We start from the raw sequence: 16029 nt of genomic DNA on the forward strand, positions 1-16029 counted from the left end.
TGTAAAACGTCCTCAATTAGAAATCTAATTTTTATTATAGTGTGCGTATATATTTTCAGGATAGGAGTTGAGTAAAGCAGAATATACCTAAATAAACTTTGAAAGCAAAACAAAATTGGCAGTGAAAACCGATTCCTCAATTTTTTTTTCTTTTTCGTAAAATGGCAATGGAAATATGTTAAAAAAAATATTTGACACATTACCAATTACTACTTTTTGACAGAAAGCACGTTATTGTTTATTTTTATTTTGGCTGCAATTTGAACTGATTTCATTATTAATTAATTATTTATGTATTAAAAATGGAAGGAATAACAACTCTAAATGGTTGTTGCGCTTGTTTATCCACAAAGTACAAGTTAAAACCCATGAACCATGAGGAAATATTTATTTACAATAGACTGTTGTTGAAGGTATGTTTGTTTTGTTAGTTTAATTTTATATAATACAACATAATAAATTATATACTAAAACCTACCTCTTGAATCACTCTATCTATTAAAAAAACTGCATCAAAATCCGTTGCGTAGTTTTAAAGATTTAAGCATACAAAGGGACATAGGGAAATAGGAGCAGAGAAAGCGACTTTGTTTTATACTATGTAGTGATAGTGGAAAGCGTTACTTAACCTTTACTTCGCTATGTTATAAGTGTAATTAATTCCCAAGGACTAATTCCCTGTTATACATAATATCTTTTTATTACATTTGACACTGCAATTATTTATTTTTATTTACTACTAGCTGTTCCGTGCGGTTTCACCCCCTGGTACCGCTCCTGTTGGTTGTAGCGTGATGATATATAGCCTATAGCCTTCCTCGATAATGAGCTATCTAATACCGAAATAATTTTTCAAATCGGACCAGTAGTTCCCGAGATTAGCGCGTTCAAACAAACAAACAAACTCTTCAGCTTTATAATATTAGTATAGATTTTTAATACCTTTATTTCAGGACTGCATCGAAGAAACAATGTTCATATGCGTATTTTGCAGAACTCTCTTAAACAAAATTAATAAATTTATCAAGCAGTGTGAGCTTGCTCAACAACTTATGAATAATTTTAACATGGTAAATATATATTTTTACACTTATTATATATACATAATATGTATTCCTAAAAAAATGGTTAAACCATTTCGGAAAAATCTGATCACCAAATTCAAATTCAAATTCAAATTCAAATATTTTAATTCATGAAAACTGATAAGTACAAGAATTTTATGTATTGAAAAAATGTTTCCTTTTAAGGATCTGTTTCGCTAATAATATTTTTAAGGAAAATAGGGTCATCTTGTTTTACCTTCTTGACTAAACCAAAGTTTTTCTTGAAATTCGTGTTTTTTTTATTTTAAAACTAGCTTTCCGCCCGCGGCTTCGCCCGCTTTGTCTAAAACCTAATAAATTATATACAACCTTCCCCTTGAATCACTCTATCTATTAAAAAAACCGCATCAAAATCCGTTTCCTAGTTTTAAAGATTTAAGCATACAAAGGGACATAGGGACAGAGAAAGCGACTTTATTTTATACTATGTAGTGATTAAAAGCATAAATTGTATGAATTTCCAATTCCAGGATAGTTCAATAGAAATGAAAGCAATACACAATTTGTCAACATCAAGTGTAGAACTACATTATTATTTGGGTGATGAGTTGATGATTAAAGAAGAAGATGATGTATTCGATGATGACATTCCGTTGATTTTATTGAGCAATAATAGCGATAATTGTGAGGTGAGTTGGTTTGAGTTGGTTTGAGTTAGTTTGAGTGTGTTCATATGAGTGTGATATTTTCTAACTTATGTTATCTCATGCCTATTTTAACCTTGCTAATCAGCGATATTATACGTAAAAAATTGTAGTTAGGCTATTTGCGCTTTGGGATTGTCATGTTGAAATGTAGCAAATTTTTTTAGCTATTGCATAGCTTCCATCGCGGGCGGGACCGAATCCAAAAATTCCGTAACGAAAAAACCTTACGCTCCCCACTCCGACGATCACGGAGGTGTGGCTTGAAGGCATAGCATGCAATAGCTATACCGCGGCAGTCCCCGAGTGCCACACGTCTTTTTTTTTATTTGGCATATTTTGTCTGATAATAATTAGTGTTTTTATACTGATCAAAATAATTTATTTTCAACATACATCTAAACAATGAAAACAATGAAATCCTTCCTATTAAAGTTATAAATTCTAAGTACTAAAGTAATTTATTTTAACAGCTTGAAGACGAAACATCAGACCATTTAAATGTTAACAGCTTAAAAGAAGAAAACAGTGTGGATAATTTACAAGAACTTGAAGTTAAGCAAGATATTGATTTTGTGAGTATGCTCGAATAAATAAAATTACCTATTTTTATTCATATAAAATATAATGGACAGATTTGGATGAAACTTTATAGAAATATAAGTATACATCAGATTAACACATGAGCTATAGAAAAACTTGATTTAGCATGTGGGTTCGTCTGGGGATAAAGCCGCGAGCTACAGTTAGTACATCTATACTAATATTATAAAGCTGAAGAGTTTGTTTGTTTGTTTGAACGCGCTAATCTCGGGAACTACTGGTCCGATTTGAAAAATTATTTCAGTGTTAGATAGCTCATTTATCGAGGAAGGCTATCCATACTAATATTATAAATGCGAAAGTAACTCTGTCTGTCTGTCTGTTACTCAATCACGCCTTAACTACTGAACCAATTTGCATGAAATTTGGAATAGAGATATTTTGATACCCGAGAAAGGACATTTTACCCCGGGAAATAGTTAGGTTTTATCCCGGAAATCCCACGGGAACGGGAAATATGCGGGTTTTTCTTTGACTGCGTGGACGAAGCCGCGGGTGGAAAGCTAGAAGGCTATATATCATCACGCTACGACCAACAGGAGAGGAGCCACGCGGGTGAAACCGCGAAGCGCAGCTAGTATAGTTATAAATTCAAAGCACACTAAGTATGATAAGTAATTTATTTTTACAGCTTGAAGACGAAACATCAGACCATTTGAACATTAGTAGCTTAAAAGAAGAAAACAGTGTGGATAATTTACAAGAACTTGATGTTAAGGAAGATATTGATTTTGTGAGTATGCTCGAATAAATAAAACTACCCACTTTTATAAAAATATATATTATGTAATACAATTTTTAAAGAATAGAAAAATTTCAATTTTTTGAATATATTGCAAATAAACTATAAATAATAAATTAAAATGTAAAAATTAGTAAACAAAGAAATGAACCAACATTAAGCGATGGGTTTTAACAGAATTTATAAAAAAGACTAACTATATATATATATATAGAATATTTATTACTTTCACACAAAAACAGCTCATCAGATTTGTATAAAATTTTCTACACTGATAGATTATAGTCTGGATTAGCACAAAGCCTACATCTATACTAATATTATAAAGCTGAAGAGTTCGTTTGAACGCCCTAACCTCGGGAACTACTGGTCCGATTACAAAAATTCTTTCGGTGTAATATAAAGAGTTTGTTTGTTTGTTTGAACGCGCTAACCTCGGGAACTACTGGTCCGATTTGAAAAATTCTTTCGGTGTAATATAATGCATTTATCGAGGAAGGCTATAGGTTATATATCATTACGCTAAGACCAATAGGAGCCACGCACGTAAAACCGCGAAGCGCAGCTAGTATAATTACCACGCATTTTATTAGGCTATTTATTACATTTCAGGAGATAAATATCACACCTACAGGATGTTTTGATAAAAAATTGTACAAAAATAAGCGTAAAAAGAAAAATAAAACAACAATACCAAATGGATTCTCTTCAAGAATGGTTAGAGAGACAGACGAATATACTGTTATAAAATTAACTAAAGAACAGGTAAGATAATCCTACTTCACTACATAGTATAAAAGAAAGTCGCTTTCTCTGTTCCTATATCCCTATATGTATGCTTAAATCTTTAAAAGTGCGCAACGGATTTTGATGAAGTTTTTTTTAATAGATAGAGTGGTTTTCGAGGAAGGTTTTGGTATATAATTTATTAGGTTTTAGACAAAGCGGGCGAAGCCGGGGGTGGAAAACTAGTTCTACTATCCTATCCTACTAATACATATTATAAATGCGAAAGTTTGTGAGGATGTGTGTGTTTGTTACTCTTTCACGCGAATACTACTAAACCGATTTCAATGAAATTTAGCACACATATAGAGGGTAACTTGGATTAACACATAGGATAGGAACGGGAATCATGCGGGTTTTTCTTTGAAAATGCGGGCGAAGCAGCGAGCGGAAATCTAGAAATAATTTATATTTTATGTCATGGTTTAGTAAATAATAATGCTTTTAACATGCATTTGTTTCACCCATATAAACTTACAAACATTGACCAAAAAAATGGTGTGCACACGTGTCAGAAGTGAAACTTCTTGAGTAAGATTCAAAGATACAAAACGTCGCCTTACTCCATGACGTGACGATATTGTCATGACGCGGCTTGAAATTTTACTCTCAACGCACTTAAAGAAATTTCACATAAAAAAAAATTCTTAGGTTCTAGAAGAAATGGAAGCGAATCGAAAAACGGAAAAATACAATATGGCGCCGTTCAAATGTGAAAAATGTGTAAAAGGTTTTAATTTCGAAGATGTGCTTTTGTCGCATTTGGAAAAACATTCACCGGTATGTATTTTAGTAAAATTTTATTTATTTATTATGTACTCTAATTATTATTTATATTAATTTATTAAGCTATTGCATAGCTTCTATCGCGGGCCTTGAGCGCGGGGACCGAATCGAGAAATTTCGTAACGAAAAAACCTCACGCTCCCCACGGGGACGGGCGCGGAGGTGTGGCTTGAAGGCATAGCATGCAATAGCTTTACCGCGGCAGTCCCCGAGTGACACACGTCTTTTTTTTAATTAAAATTTGTTATTTTTTTAATTTTCATATAGTTTAAGAAAAATCGTATTGCACGCCTCATAAGCGAAGCGTTGAGGTGGGTACTACTGTCACTTCGCGCACAACATCTGATTTTTCAAACTTAAAATGTCTTTATGTATCATACATTGCACTTGTAAGATAATACATACACACACATATTAAGAAAAAACACTATTTTTAACGTTCATGATATTTTTGATGTCATTTTTGTTATTTAAACTAGTTAAAAAATAGTTTAAAAAAGTTCTGTCTTGGACGTCCGTGTGTCTGTATGTGCGGATCCTTTTTCTTGTTAACACGATAGCGACCGAAATACTTTACTAATCGAGTCTTTTTTTTTTCTCTTACGCTTGAGTATGCTCAGGAATAGAACCCTTTCATTTTTCAGGGTCCGATTCGATTTGGTTTAATTGTTATTAAATAAACAAAAATAATAATTAATAAATATTTATTAAAAAAAAATTATGAGGCGTGCACTTTTTTTTTAATGCTCCTTGTCAAGAATCCTTGCCTTTTTTTAAATGCTTTTACATACATATTCGCATCCAAATAGCGGAAAGACGCAGGTTCGAATCGCGCCTCGTGATTGCATTTTTCCTATATTTTTTAAATTAATATTTGGAAAAACAGCTTTTCAGTTTTGAGTGCCATAAAACCAAAAAATATAATCTACAAAAATGAACTATTTTTTCACGAAATATCCGACTTTTAAATAATTATAAATATGTTACTTTTTACAGAAAAATGGCGCTCATCTATGTGAAATTTGCGGCCAATACTGCCCAAGTACTATATCATTGAGAGGTCATATCAAATCGCATACAACTAAGTAAGTATTATTAAATACATAAATAAATAAATATTTCAGGACAATTTTCACACACGGCACGATCTGATCCCATACTACGCTTTCACTTGTGTTATGGAAACCAGATGGCTGATATGTTTAAACATACATATTTATTTTTAATTTAAATAAATACTTATATAGATATTTAACACCCTGACACAGAGCAAAAAATCTATGTTCATCACACAATTATTTGCCCCGGTTGGGAATCGAAACCACAACCACTTAATATATTTAATTTGCTTTAAAAATAAAAAAGTGTGTTTGCCGAGCACACGTGTCAGATGTGAAACTTCTTTGGCAAAGATACCAAAATCGTTGCCTTATTCAATTTCTAATTACAAAATTGTCAAAACATGTTAGTGTTTTTTTAAGTAAAATTTCAAGGTCGCGTCAGGGAGTTAAGCGACTTTGTATCTTTGAATCTTGCCAAAGAAGTTTCACTTCTGACACGTGTGTTCGGTGCACACGTTTTTCTTTTTAACTACATTAATTATTTTATATCATATTTTATAGGTATAAATGTAAAATCTGCAACATAGTCCGTCATTCGCGACAACATGTATTGGAACACTATTCGCTTGTACATACAGAGTCTACGCAAGAATATAAGTGTAAGGAGTGCGAATTCACTACCAAGTAAGTACATAGTTAGTAGTAGTTAATAGTTAAATGTATTTAGATCTGATTTTTCAATACTTGGATAAAACTTATTCGTCGAATCTATACTAATACAGTGTAAACTCTATATAACGACACCGAAGGGACTGTGCATTTTATGGCGTTATATAGAGTTGTCGTTATATGGAGAGAATAAAAATCAGAATTAGAAAAAGAGAAAATTTATTTCAGACTAGTGTTAGTAGTTATTTACATAAAAAAGAATGTTATTTGAACGCTATTGTGTATAGTCTGTTATTTTTGTTTAACGTCTTTTGCTGCACCAGTAATTTTGTTGTATTTTTTTACTTATTTTATTTATATCTTGCGATATTGTAACATCTTGGTGATAAAGAAAATAATTTTACAATAATTTAGCTGCTTTCAGAGCTTCTTTAATGCTCGGCGGAGGCTCAGGCTCATCTGCATCGAGATCAGACAAAAATGCTCATAAAATAAAAACTACTGGGCCTACCCGAATGAAATTTAGATAATCCATGACTCATACTTATAAGTCATTGTCAAAAACAGTCTACACATGCAAGCAATCCCAATTTGTAAACAAAAGAACGAATTTCTTAGAAAGTTCGGTATGCATGACAACGAGTTTATTACTTAATTGTTGTCGTTATTGAGAGTGGATGTGATGCTATGTAGAGTGTATCATTGTATGGTAGATAAGCTAAACCAACCAAAGGCAATTGATTTTGACGCTTTAGAGAGTTTGTCGTTAAATCGAGTGTCGTTATATAGAGTTTACACTGTATTATAAAGCTGAAGAGTTTGTTTGTTTGTTTGTTTGTTTGATCGCGCTAATCTCGGGAACTACTGATCCGATTTGAAAAATTATTTCGGTGTTAGATACTCATTTATCGAGGAAGGCTATAGGCTATATATTATCATCACGCTACGACCAACAGGAGTGGAGCCACGGGGGTGAAACCGCGCGGAGCAGCTAGTAATGTATAAAACTGCCATTTTAAAAACGTATTCTAATTGCCCGTATTTGACAGTTTACGTGACATTTTAATATTATCGTGTAATACTTTATTGGACGGATAAGTTTTATCCAAGCATTGAAAAATCGGCCCTTAGTTGTAGTTAGGAGTAGATAGTAGTATAATATTAGTAAGTATCTAGTAGAAGTAAGAATAGTAAAATTTGGATATTACATTGTGTGGGTATGGCTGAAGTGTATGATCTTGTGGTATTTAAAAAAAATTTTTTTTTTATTTATTAAATGCACGAAACATTCAAACGATTTTAAATATTTTTTTCCGAGTCGATTTTCTGAAATAATAACAATATCTTATGTACCTAAAGTTTTTCTTTACAAAAATTCAAGATACCTATATAATTCAATTTGACCGCCTCCTTGGTATAGTGGTTGACGCGTGAGCGTAACACCGAGGGGTCCCGGGTTCGATTCCCGGTGGAGACGAAGAAAAAAAAAAAATGTCTCGGTCTGGCAGGACACAAAAGGCTGATCACCTACTTGTCCCTAAAGAAAATCGATCAGTGAAACAGATGTATAATGCATCCCTTACCCCACTTGAGGACATGGGACTTCACTACTACACAATTCAATTAATTTTATTTTATTCAGCAAGCGTACAGTTATGCAGCGACATGTTAAAATACATGTGAGTAATGAGAAACACACTTGTCACCAATGTGGGAGGTCTTTTAAGACTCGGGAAATATTAAGAGTACATACTAGGTAAGTTTTGCATCATCACTACTATGATTATCATATTAACACTATTATTTATTAAAATTAAATTTTTAATGAGTTTTAGGGCTGATTTTTCAATCGTTGGTTAAAAAACTTATTCCTCGAATAACGTATTAAACTACCATTTCAAAAATTACAAATATTATGTACTATGTAAAATTTTAAAGCTTTACGGTCTTACTAATAAAATGTTACCCATTCGCTATTCAATGGATTAGTTATTGCAATAGCCTGTCTTGTTTTTATGATTGATGTTTCATGTGAGCAAGAGCAGGACATAGCTATGGTAGAAAATGGTAGAAATACTTCTTCGATACTTCTTCTAGAAGCAATTTTGAATCGTCATAAAATATTTTTAATCAGCAGTATCTATGGGGAAGAAATTCCGTAGTTGCTCTTTTAAAATCTTGTCAATCTCTTTTAATAAAGCTATTAAAATTTTAATTTTACAAAATAATATTATTGATGCCAAAGAACTGTCCTTAGATTCTTACGCGACAACTTTTCGTGGTTTTTCATCTTCCATATATTAATTTCTATGATCATCATATAATATTAAATTAACATAATTAAAAATATACTTGTTTTCCAGTCGCCATGACGACAAGAATCGATATCACTGCGAACACTGCAACCGAACGTTCATATACAAATCTGTGTTACACAAACATATACGCTCTGTACATATAGATAAGGACTTTTATTGTGTGGAGTGTGACGCTATGTTCACTTCGATGGTGAGTGGTGAGCTTTAGGGGTTTTATTTTTTTTTATAAGTGCCAATGCGAGCGAATGTTTTGACAGTTGTTTGTTTGAGGTTTTTTTTCTTGCGCAGTGTTTTGAGGGGTGAGCTTTAGCGGTTTTATTTTTAATTTGTCTATGGCGTGTTCTTTTTTTTTTCTTTTGTTTGGCAAAAGTTTTGACATATGATTGGTTACTGGCGTTTAAAATAAGAATGTTTGAATGTTTTCTTTTTTTTAGTTGGTGAGCTATAAGGATTTAGTTTTATTTTGGCGTGTTTTTTTGTTTCACGAATGTTGTGGTTTGAAAAAAAAGCTTCGAATGTTTTCGTTTGTTTTCCTATTTTTAATGTGTGGCTGATATTTTTTTCATTAATGCATGTGTTTAGGACCAAATTGATTTTTGTACTCTCTGTTCTTTAATTATTAAATTATTATTTTATTGTTATAATTGTTTCGATCCTTATTATGTATTATTATGAATATGAAATAAAAATATTTCATTTCAGGAGGCATTAAAGCAGCATTTGTACAAAACAAAGAAACACAGTGATCCATCACAATATAAGTAAGTATATTTTATTGTTTTGCGAATCACATCATAATTTGTTAAGCGTTTCTTGAGTGATATTCTAATATAAATTATTGGTAAAAGTTTATTCATATTATAGTCACTACAAAGTTTTCCCTACCTTTCCGCGTCTGTCTGTATGTACGTGATAAACTCAAAAACGAATGAACCGATTAAAATTCTATTTTCATAAATCGATGGCGAGGTTCTCGAGGAAGTTTTTAAATAATTTGTTAAGTGAAAAGCTAGATAAAACTGAGTTTGATGTTTTAGTTTTATAACATTCGAATGCTTTATAAATATAAATTTTTAAAGAATAGAATAATTTCGATCACTCAGCGGGATTCGAACCTGCGTCCCCTACCTTACCGGGACGCCTGACCACTCACCCGTGTTCCCGCCAGAGCAATCGCATTTATTCTATTCTTTCGATTTTATAATATGTCTAAGGGCCGATTTTTCAATGCTTGGATAAAACTTATCCGTCCAATAAATAACACGATAATATTAAAATGTCACGTACACTGTCAACTACGGGCAATTAGAATACGTTTTTAAAATGGTAGTTTTATACATTATTCGACGAATAAGTTTTAACCAAGGATTGAAAAATCAGCCCTTAAAGGATTTAAGGGTGCTTTTCCACCAATAATATGCGAGGATGTGTAGCGAGGAATGTGTTTGTAAAGAAATAATAGTATCGCTTCATTTAGTTTCAAGTTTGAAGCGTTTAGCGTGAAGCGATACTATTGGTTATTTTCAAACACATTCCTCGCTACACATGCTCACATTATTGGTGGAAACGCACCCTTATTCATTTAGAAGTTCATGATTTTTAACGCGATTTATTCATTATATTCATCTATATAACATCCGGATAAATAGTCCACATATCAACTACGGAGAAATAGGTGTGCGAAACGTCGGGAAAATAATATAATGAATAAATCCGTTAAAAATGTTTAATTTCTAAATGTATAATACTTGCATAAAATGAAACACTACCCTTATATATGTTTTAAGGTACGCATGCACACTATGCGACCAAAGGTTCCTAACGCGACAGACGTTAGGCACGCACCAGACGAGCGTTCACAACGCGCCGAAACCGTCGCGATGTGTGCACTGCGCCCGTGCGTACAGTACGGCCGATGCCTTAAGATTACACGTAAGGAGAGCACACTTGCCTGGCGGAAACAGCAAGAGCGCAACGTGCCACATCTGTGATAAAGTGTTTAGTGTAAGTGTCAAAAAAAATAAAAAGGATCGAAAAAATGGCAAAAAATTGTAACAAAACTGAAAAAAATATATCTACGATTGTTTTATTCACCGAAAATGCCTATTAAATTAATAAAAAGCGCTAAAAACAACCCAAATTATCAAAAAGAGCGTGTGTGCCGAGCACACGTGTCAGAAGTAAAAATGCTTCAAAGATTCAAGAGCGTCTCTTGGCAATACCGTCACGTCATAGAGTAAAGCGACGATTTTAGTATCGTTGAATCTTTGAAAGAAGTTTCACTTCTGACACGTATGCTCGGCACACACGCTCTTTTTTTCATTTTTCGTTACATATTTATATTGTGTATATTATGATTTTGGCATAGAGTTTTTAGTATATCAATTATTTTACTTTCAATTTATATTATCTAAAATGTTACCATATTTATTACTTTACTAAGTGTGCTCTTCGGTTTTACCCACATTGCTCCGCTCCTGTTGGTCTTAGCGTGATGATATATAGCCTATAGCGTTCCTCGATAAATGGGCTATTAACCACCGAAAGAATTTTTCAAACCAGACCAGTAGTTCCCGAGATTAGCGCGTTCAAACAAACAAACTCTTCAGCTTTATAATATTAGTATAGATTTAGGGCCGATTTTTCAATGCTTGGATAAAACTTATCCGTCCAATAAAGTATTTATTACACGATAATATTAAATGTCACGTACACTGTCAAATACGGGCAATTAGAATACGTTTTTAAAATGGTAGTTTTATACATTATTCGACGAATAAGTTTTATCCAAGCATTGAAAAATCGGCCCTTAATTTACTATTTTTATATTTTCAGCGTAAAGGTGTACTAAAAGTGCACATGCGTGTACATACAGGAGAGAGACCGTACGCTTGCGAGTGTGGTGTCTCTTTCACACAGCTTGCGTCGCTCAAGGCACATGAAGCTGCGAAACATAGGGTAAGAAAAACTATTATAACAAAGAATCTACTATATAAAAATAAGTCTGGTTTTCCTTCATGACGCTATAACTCCAGAACGCACGAACCGATTTCCACGGATTTGCATTCGTTGGAAAGGTCTCGGGCTCCGTGAGGTTTATAGCAAAGAAAAGGTGTCTCTGGTGGCGAAACGGAGTTCGCCCGGTTTGCTATTAATATATATAATGAATAAATAAAATATTTCAGAACAATTTTCACACACGGCACGATCCCATACTAAGCTTTCGCTTGTGTTATGGAAACCAGATAGCTGATAAACATACATTTATATATAACTTTAAATAAATACTTATAATTAACACCCAGACACAGAGCAAACATCTATGTACTATGTTCATCACACAAATATTTGCCCCGGGTGGGAATCGAACCCACAACCTCTGGCTTGGAAGGCAGGGCCACTACCAACCAAGTCAACCGGTCAGTCGAATAAAAAACTATTTGCATTCTAAATTTCATTCAATTCCAAGAGAAAACATCGGATATTGATATAGCATTTAAATACGTATAAATGAGATTTTTTTTAAGAATTTAATAAAAAAAAACATCGCGAGGCGGGATTCGAACCCGCGTCCTTCACTTATCAGGGGTCAAATCCCGCGTTGTGATCGAATTATTTTATATTTTCTAGTAACTAAGTATATTTGTTTAAACTTTTATTAATTACTAATTTTTATTCTACAGAAATAAAGGGAGTCATGGTTGGCGCTTTGAAATTTGTGCAGCCTGAAATCGTCTGCGTCGTGCATACATACATACATACAGAATTTATTTTATTAGATGATCAAGTACTTAAATTAATAAATATTCGTGGATTTATTAAAATGCCTTATCACAAGAAATGGAGGGTCATGCTACACGGCTTCTGGATGTTTTTTTAGCTTATCTGTCTATTAAAAATGAATTATAATGTATGAAAAAGTGTCAAATGTATAATTTTGTAAATAATGAAATAAGTAATTAAAGATATAATAATATGTGGTTTTTATTTTTTTCCTATTGAAATATAGTGTATCTATTTATTTACAAGAACGCTTAATTCAACTTTCCTTTTTAAGCGCGTCACACACGGTGAAGATACTATAATATTTTATGTTAAGATTCTCTAATATAAAATATTACAGTATCTTAAGGTATCCGGTATCAGCGTACTGACCATCATTTTTCTTTTTGTCATTGCGTACCCCCTGTAGAACCGCCATCCTGTTACAAATGACCCGAAATTTTGTGTCAGTGTTTCGGGTCGTCATTGTGTGTGATGCGCTTAATGGTTGATTTTAATATTACTAAAGTTCTATCAAAAGATATTTACTAAACTGAGCCAAGTGAGCAAAAATGCGTCATTATTTATAGTAGCTTTCCGTCCGCTTTGTCTAAACTCACATCTTTCTACACATTTTTTGTAAACACTCCAGAAATAAGATTATAATTAATATCAGTTGAGATGCAAAATTAATGATAAGTGAGGCACATACCGGAAATCAAATTATGAAATAACTAATAATCTGAATTCAAAGACTAAGGCTGGTTTGCACCATGTAACGATGTAACTTTAGCAATAACATTTAAAAATAAATTAAGTTCATTTATTGGACCTTTAAAGCGTCTGATAAACGTGGCGCAGGTGTCACTGGTAGAGCTCCAAAAACATTCAGATATTAAAAAGTACACTAGAGACTACTGTGAACCGAAACTTATATGCTTTAGAAAATAAGTTGTGTCTTACGGCTCTGGGATCTGGGACCATTTGTTTGTTTGAACGCACTATCTCAGGAACTACCGGTCCGATTTGAAAAATTCTTTCGGTGTTAGATAGCCCATTTATTGAGGATGGCTATAGGCTATATATCATCACGCTAAGACCAACAGGAGCGGAGCAATGCTGGTAAAACCACGTGGCACAGCTAGTAGAAGATATAGCACGGAAAAAGGAAACCAATACTGAATACAGGATGAATGAATAAAACACAAATATTTCTCAATTTCATTTATTATCAAAATAAATTCTAACAAGATCGAATCTCAAGTTCACATTTCAACATATTGCTTGATAACAATTCAAATAATTTTCTTGAGCACCGCTTAAATTATTTTAACTTTTACTTACAAAAAAACAATTTTTAAATCTTACTAATATTATAAATGCGAAAGTTTGTTAGGATGGCCATGTTGTGATTGATACTCTTTCACGCAAATACTACTGAACCGATTACAATGAAATTTAACACACGTGTAGAGGGTAACTTGGATTAACAGATAGGATAGGTTTTATCCCGGAAATCCCACGGGAACGGGAACTATGCGGGTTTATCTTTTAAAACGCGGGTGGAAACCTAGTAGGTAGTGTTATATTTTTATTAAGCCTTGACCATATTCATTATTTGATAAAATATAATTTTCATTCGATTAAAGTACGAGTGACGGAGGAACTTATGCGAGATTGAGTACATTTTTTGAAGTGAAACTTCTTTAGGCGCGTTGAGAGTAAAATTTCAAGGTCACGTCATGTAGTAGGGCGACGATTTCGGTATCATTGAATCTTGCCAAAGAAGTTTCACTTCCGACACGTATGCTAGGCACACACGCTCTTTTTTCCAGTACCTACCTACTGAGTTTAAATATTTAATTAACAATAATAAATATATTTCAACTAAACAAATATACATTTTATTCAGTCTTCCCTTATTTCATCTCAGAATCCTTAATAATATTACCCTTCCAATACATAAAAATAAAATTAAATGTCTGTGTGTAATTTTAAGATAACTATATTTTCTCAAGTGTATCAGATGAAAGTATACAGGGTGTCCCACTATCGGTATACTAAGCGCGAAGGGACTTGTAGTTTTGCATACACTGATCACGTAAAAAATTACGTCAAAATTTTTTTGCTAGAGGACAACACAGAGTTTTAAGAAAACATCTATTTGAAAAAAATGCGTCTGGAATTTTATAAGTATTTTTTACGTACTCAGCGTATGCAAAACTATAACCTCCTTTGAGCTTAGTATACCAACAGTGGGACATCCTGTATAAGCACTTGAGAAAATGAGAGACGGTGCATTTACATCTAACGAACATAAAACTAGAGCTAGAGCAAGAGCATTCTTTCGTAGATCTTTTAGTGTAAACGAAAACGTATTCAGTATTAGAACATGGCATATTATCTTTTCGAACGCACTAAGAACAACGAAAGAATTCTCTACGCCTGTTAACACTAAAATAATTTGACATAGTGGGGTTAGAATGAGCATTCGCTCGTTTGATGTAAATGCACTGTTATAGACTGCTATAGACTGCTTCGGTAAGTATCTGTGTCGAATAGGAAAACAGCCAAATGCTGCCTGTCACCATTGTGATTGTGAGGAGGATACGGCTCAGCACACCTTGGAGTCGTGTCCGGCGTGGATAGCGGAACGCGATGCACTGCGTGCTATGGTTGGATCTGACCTCTCACTTCCGACCGTAGTTGGTGCTATGTGTGGTAGAGAGGATGCGTGGATGGCAGTGCTGTCTTTCTGTGATGCAGTGATGTCACAGAAAGAAAGTGCTGAGCGCGACCGGGAGCGTAGAAATCCCGTGCGTCGCAGAGCACGCCGCAGGGGACGTCGGGTCACTTAGGAGACCTGACGAGCTCCTGCCTTTATCGTTGCAGAGTGTGCGCGGCGGGGGCTGCGCACATTCAATAGGCAACGCGAGGAGGGTGACAGACTGTTGTGGCTGCAGTCTGTTGCAGTGATAGGCATGCGCGTAGGGTAGTCGCGACTACATACGAGTGGATTGCCAATGGCAGGCGCGCGAGGGGTACCGTGAGCGTTCCTACCGGAGATCCCGGGATCCCCTCTTTACTTGCGCGGTAGTAGGCCACCGTGAGGTTTTAGTCAGTAGGAGTCTGACATAACCGTGCTGCTGCCCCCGAAGCAGTCGGTATTCATGATGAATTTCCTCACGTTAAAAAAAAAAAAAAAAAAAAAAACTGTTATAGACTACTATATATTCTCAAGTGCTTATTACATGATAAAACATTTTAAATGTTTGTCTGTTTGTCTTGCGTAAGCTTTGGAATGTCTGAATCTATTATAATGTAACTTTCACAGGAAGATAGAAGATTTTATAAGGTCTTATATAATATAAATTATTTACATAAGTATTTTTTAATTATAGTAATAGTGATAAAAAAAAATAGTTTTGATCATAAAAATTAATTTTCTTTAAAAGCATGATTACGAAAATAAGAATAAAGGCAATCACGTGATTTTTTTACAATTATTGAATATGATATTTTTGACTCTGTGTCCATACTCAAATCTATGGT

The 16029-nt window shown here is 33.7% G+C and overlaps 1 protein-coding gene across 1 annotated transcript; it reads left to right on the forward strand.

Moving 5' to 3' along the window:
* The first annotated feature begins 216 nt into the window (after positions 1 to 216).
* On the forward strand, positions 217 to 12668 carry LOC149895387 (uncharacterized). Its single transcript, XM_090118762.1, has 15 exons — positions 217 to 413; positions 954 to 1070; positions 1577 to 1735; positions 2224 to 2325; positions 2985 to 3086; positions 3708 to 3860; positions 4533 to 4661; positions 5664 to 5752; positions 6290 to 6412; positions 8040 to 8153; positions 8761 to 8905; positions 9418 to 9476; positions 10503 to 10719; positions 11551 to 11673; positions 12399 to 12668. The coding sequence occupies exons 1-15, from the start codon at positions 303 to 305 to the stop codon at positions 12402 to 12404; spliced, it is 1749 nt and encodes a 582-aa protein (XP_089974888.1). The 5' UTR covers positions 217 to 302; the 3' UTR covers positions 12405 to 12668.
* Positions 12669 to 16029: the final 3361 nt, after the last annotated feature.

The sequence above is a fragment of the Colias eurytheme genome, chromosome 31 (assembly GCF_061535395.1).
Source record: "Colias eurytheme isolate Ceu_HAF_F1 chromosome 31, ilColEury1 Martin Lab GWU primary, whole genome shotgun sequence".
Taxonomy (NCBI): domain Eukaryota; kingdom Metazoa; phylum Arthropoda; class Insecta; order Lepidoptera; family Pieridae; genus Colias; species Colias eurytheme.

Bases quoted from the DNA above. Each gene is read 5' to 3' on its own strand.
- LOC149895387 (XM_090118762.1), top strand. From the start codon at position 303: ATGGAAGGAATAACAACTCTAAATGGTTGTTGCGCTTGTTTATCCACA. The intron at 4,662-5,663 runs GTATGTATTTTA...TACTTTTTACAG, and splicing joins ATTTGGAAAAACATTCACCG to AAAAATGGCGCTCATCTATG. The intron at 9,477-10,502 runs GTAAGTATATTT...ATATGTTTTAAG, and splicing joins AGTGATCCATCACAATATAA to GTACGCATGCACACTATGCG.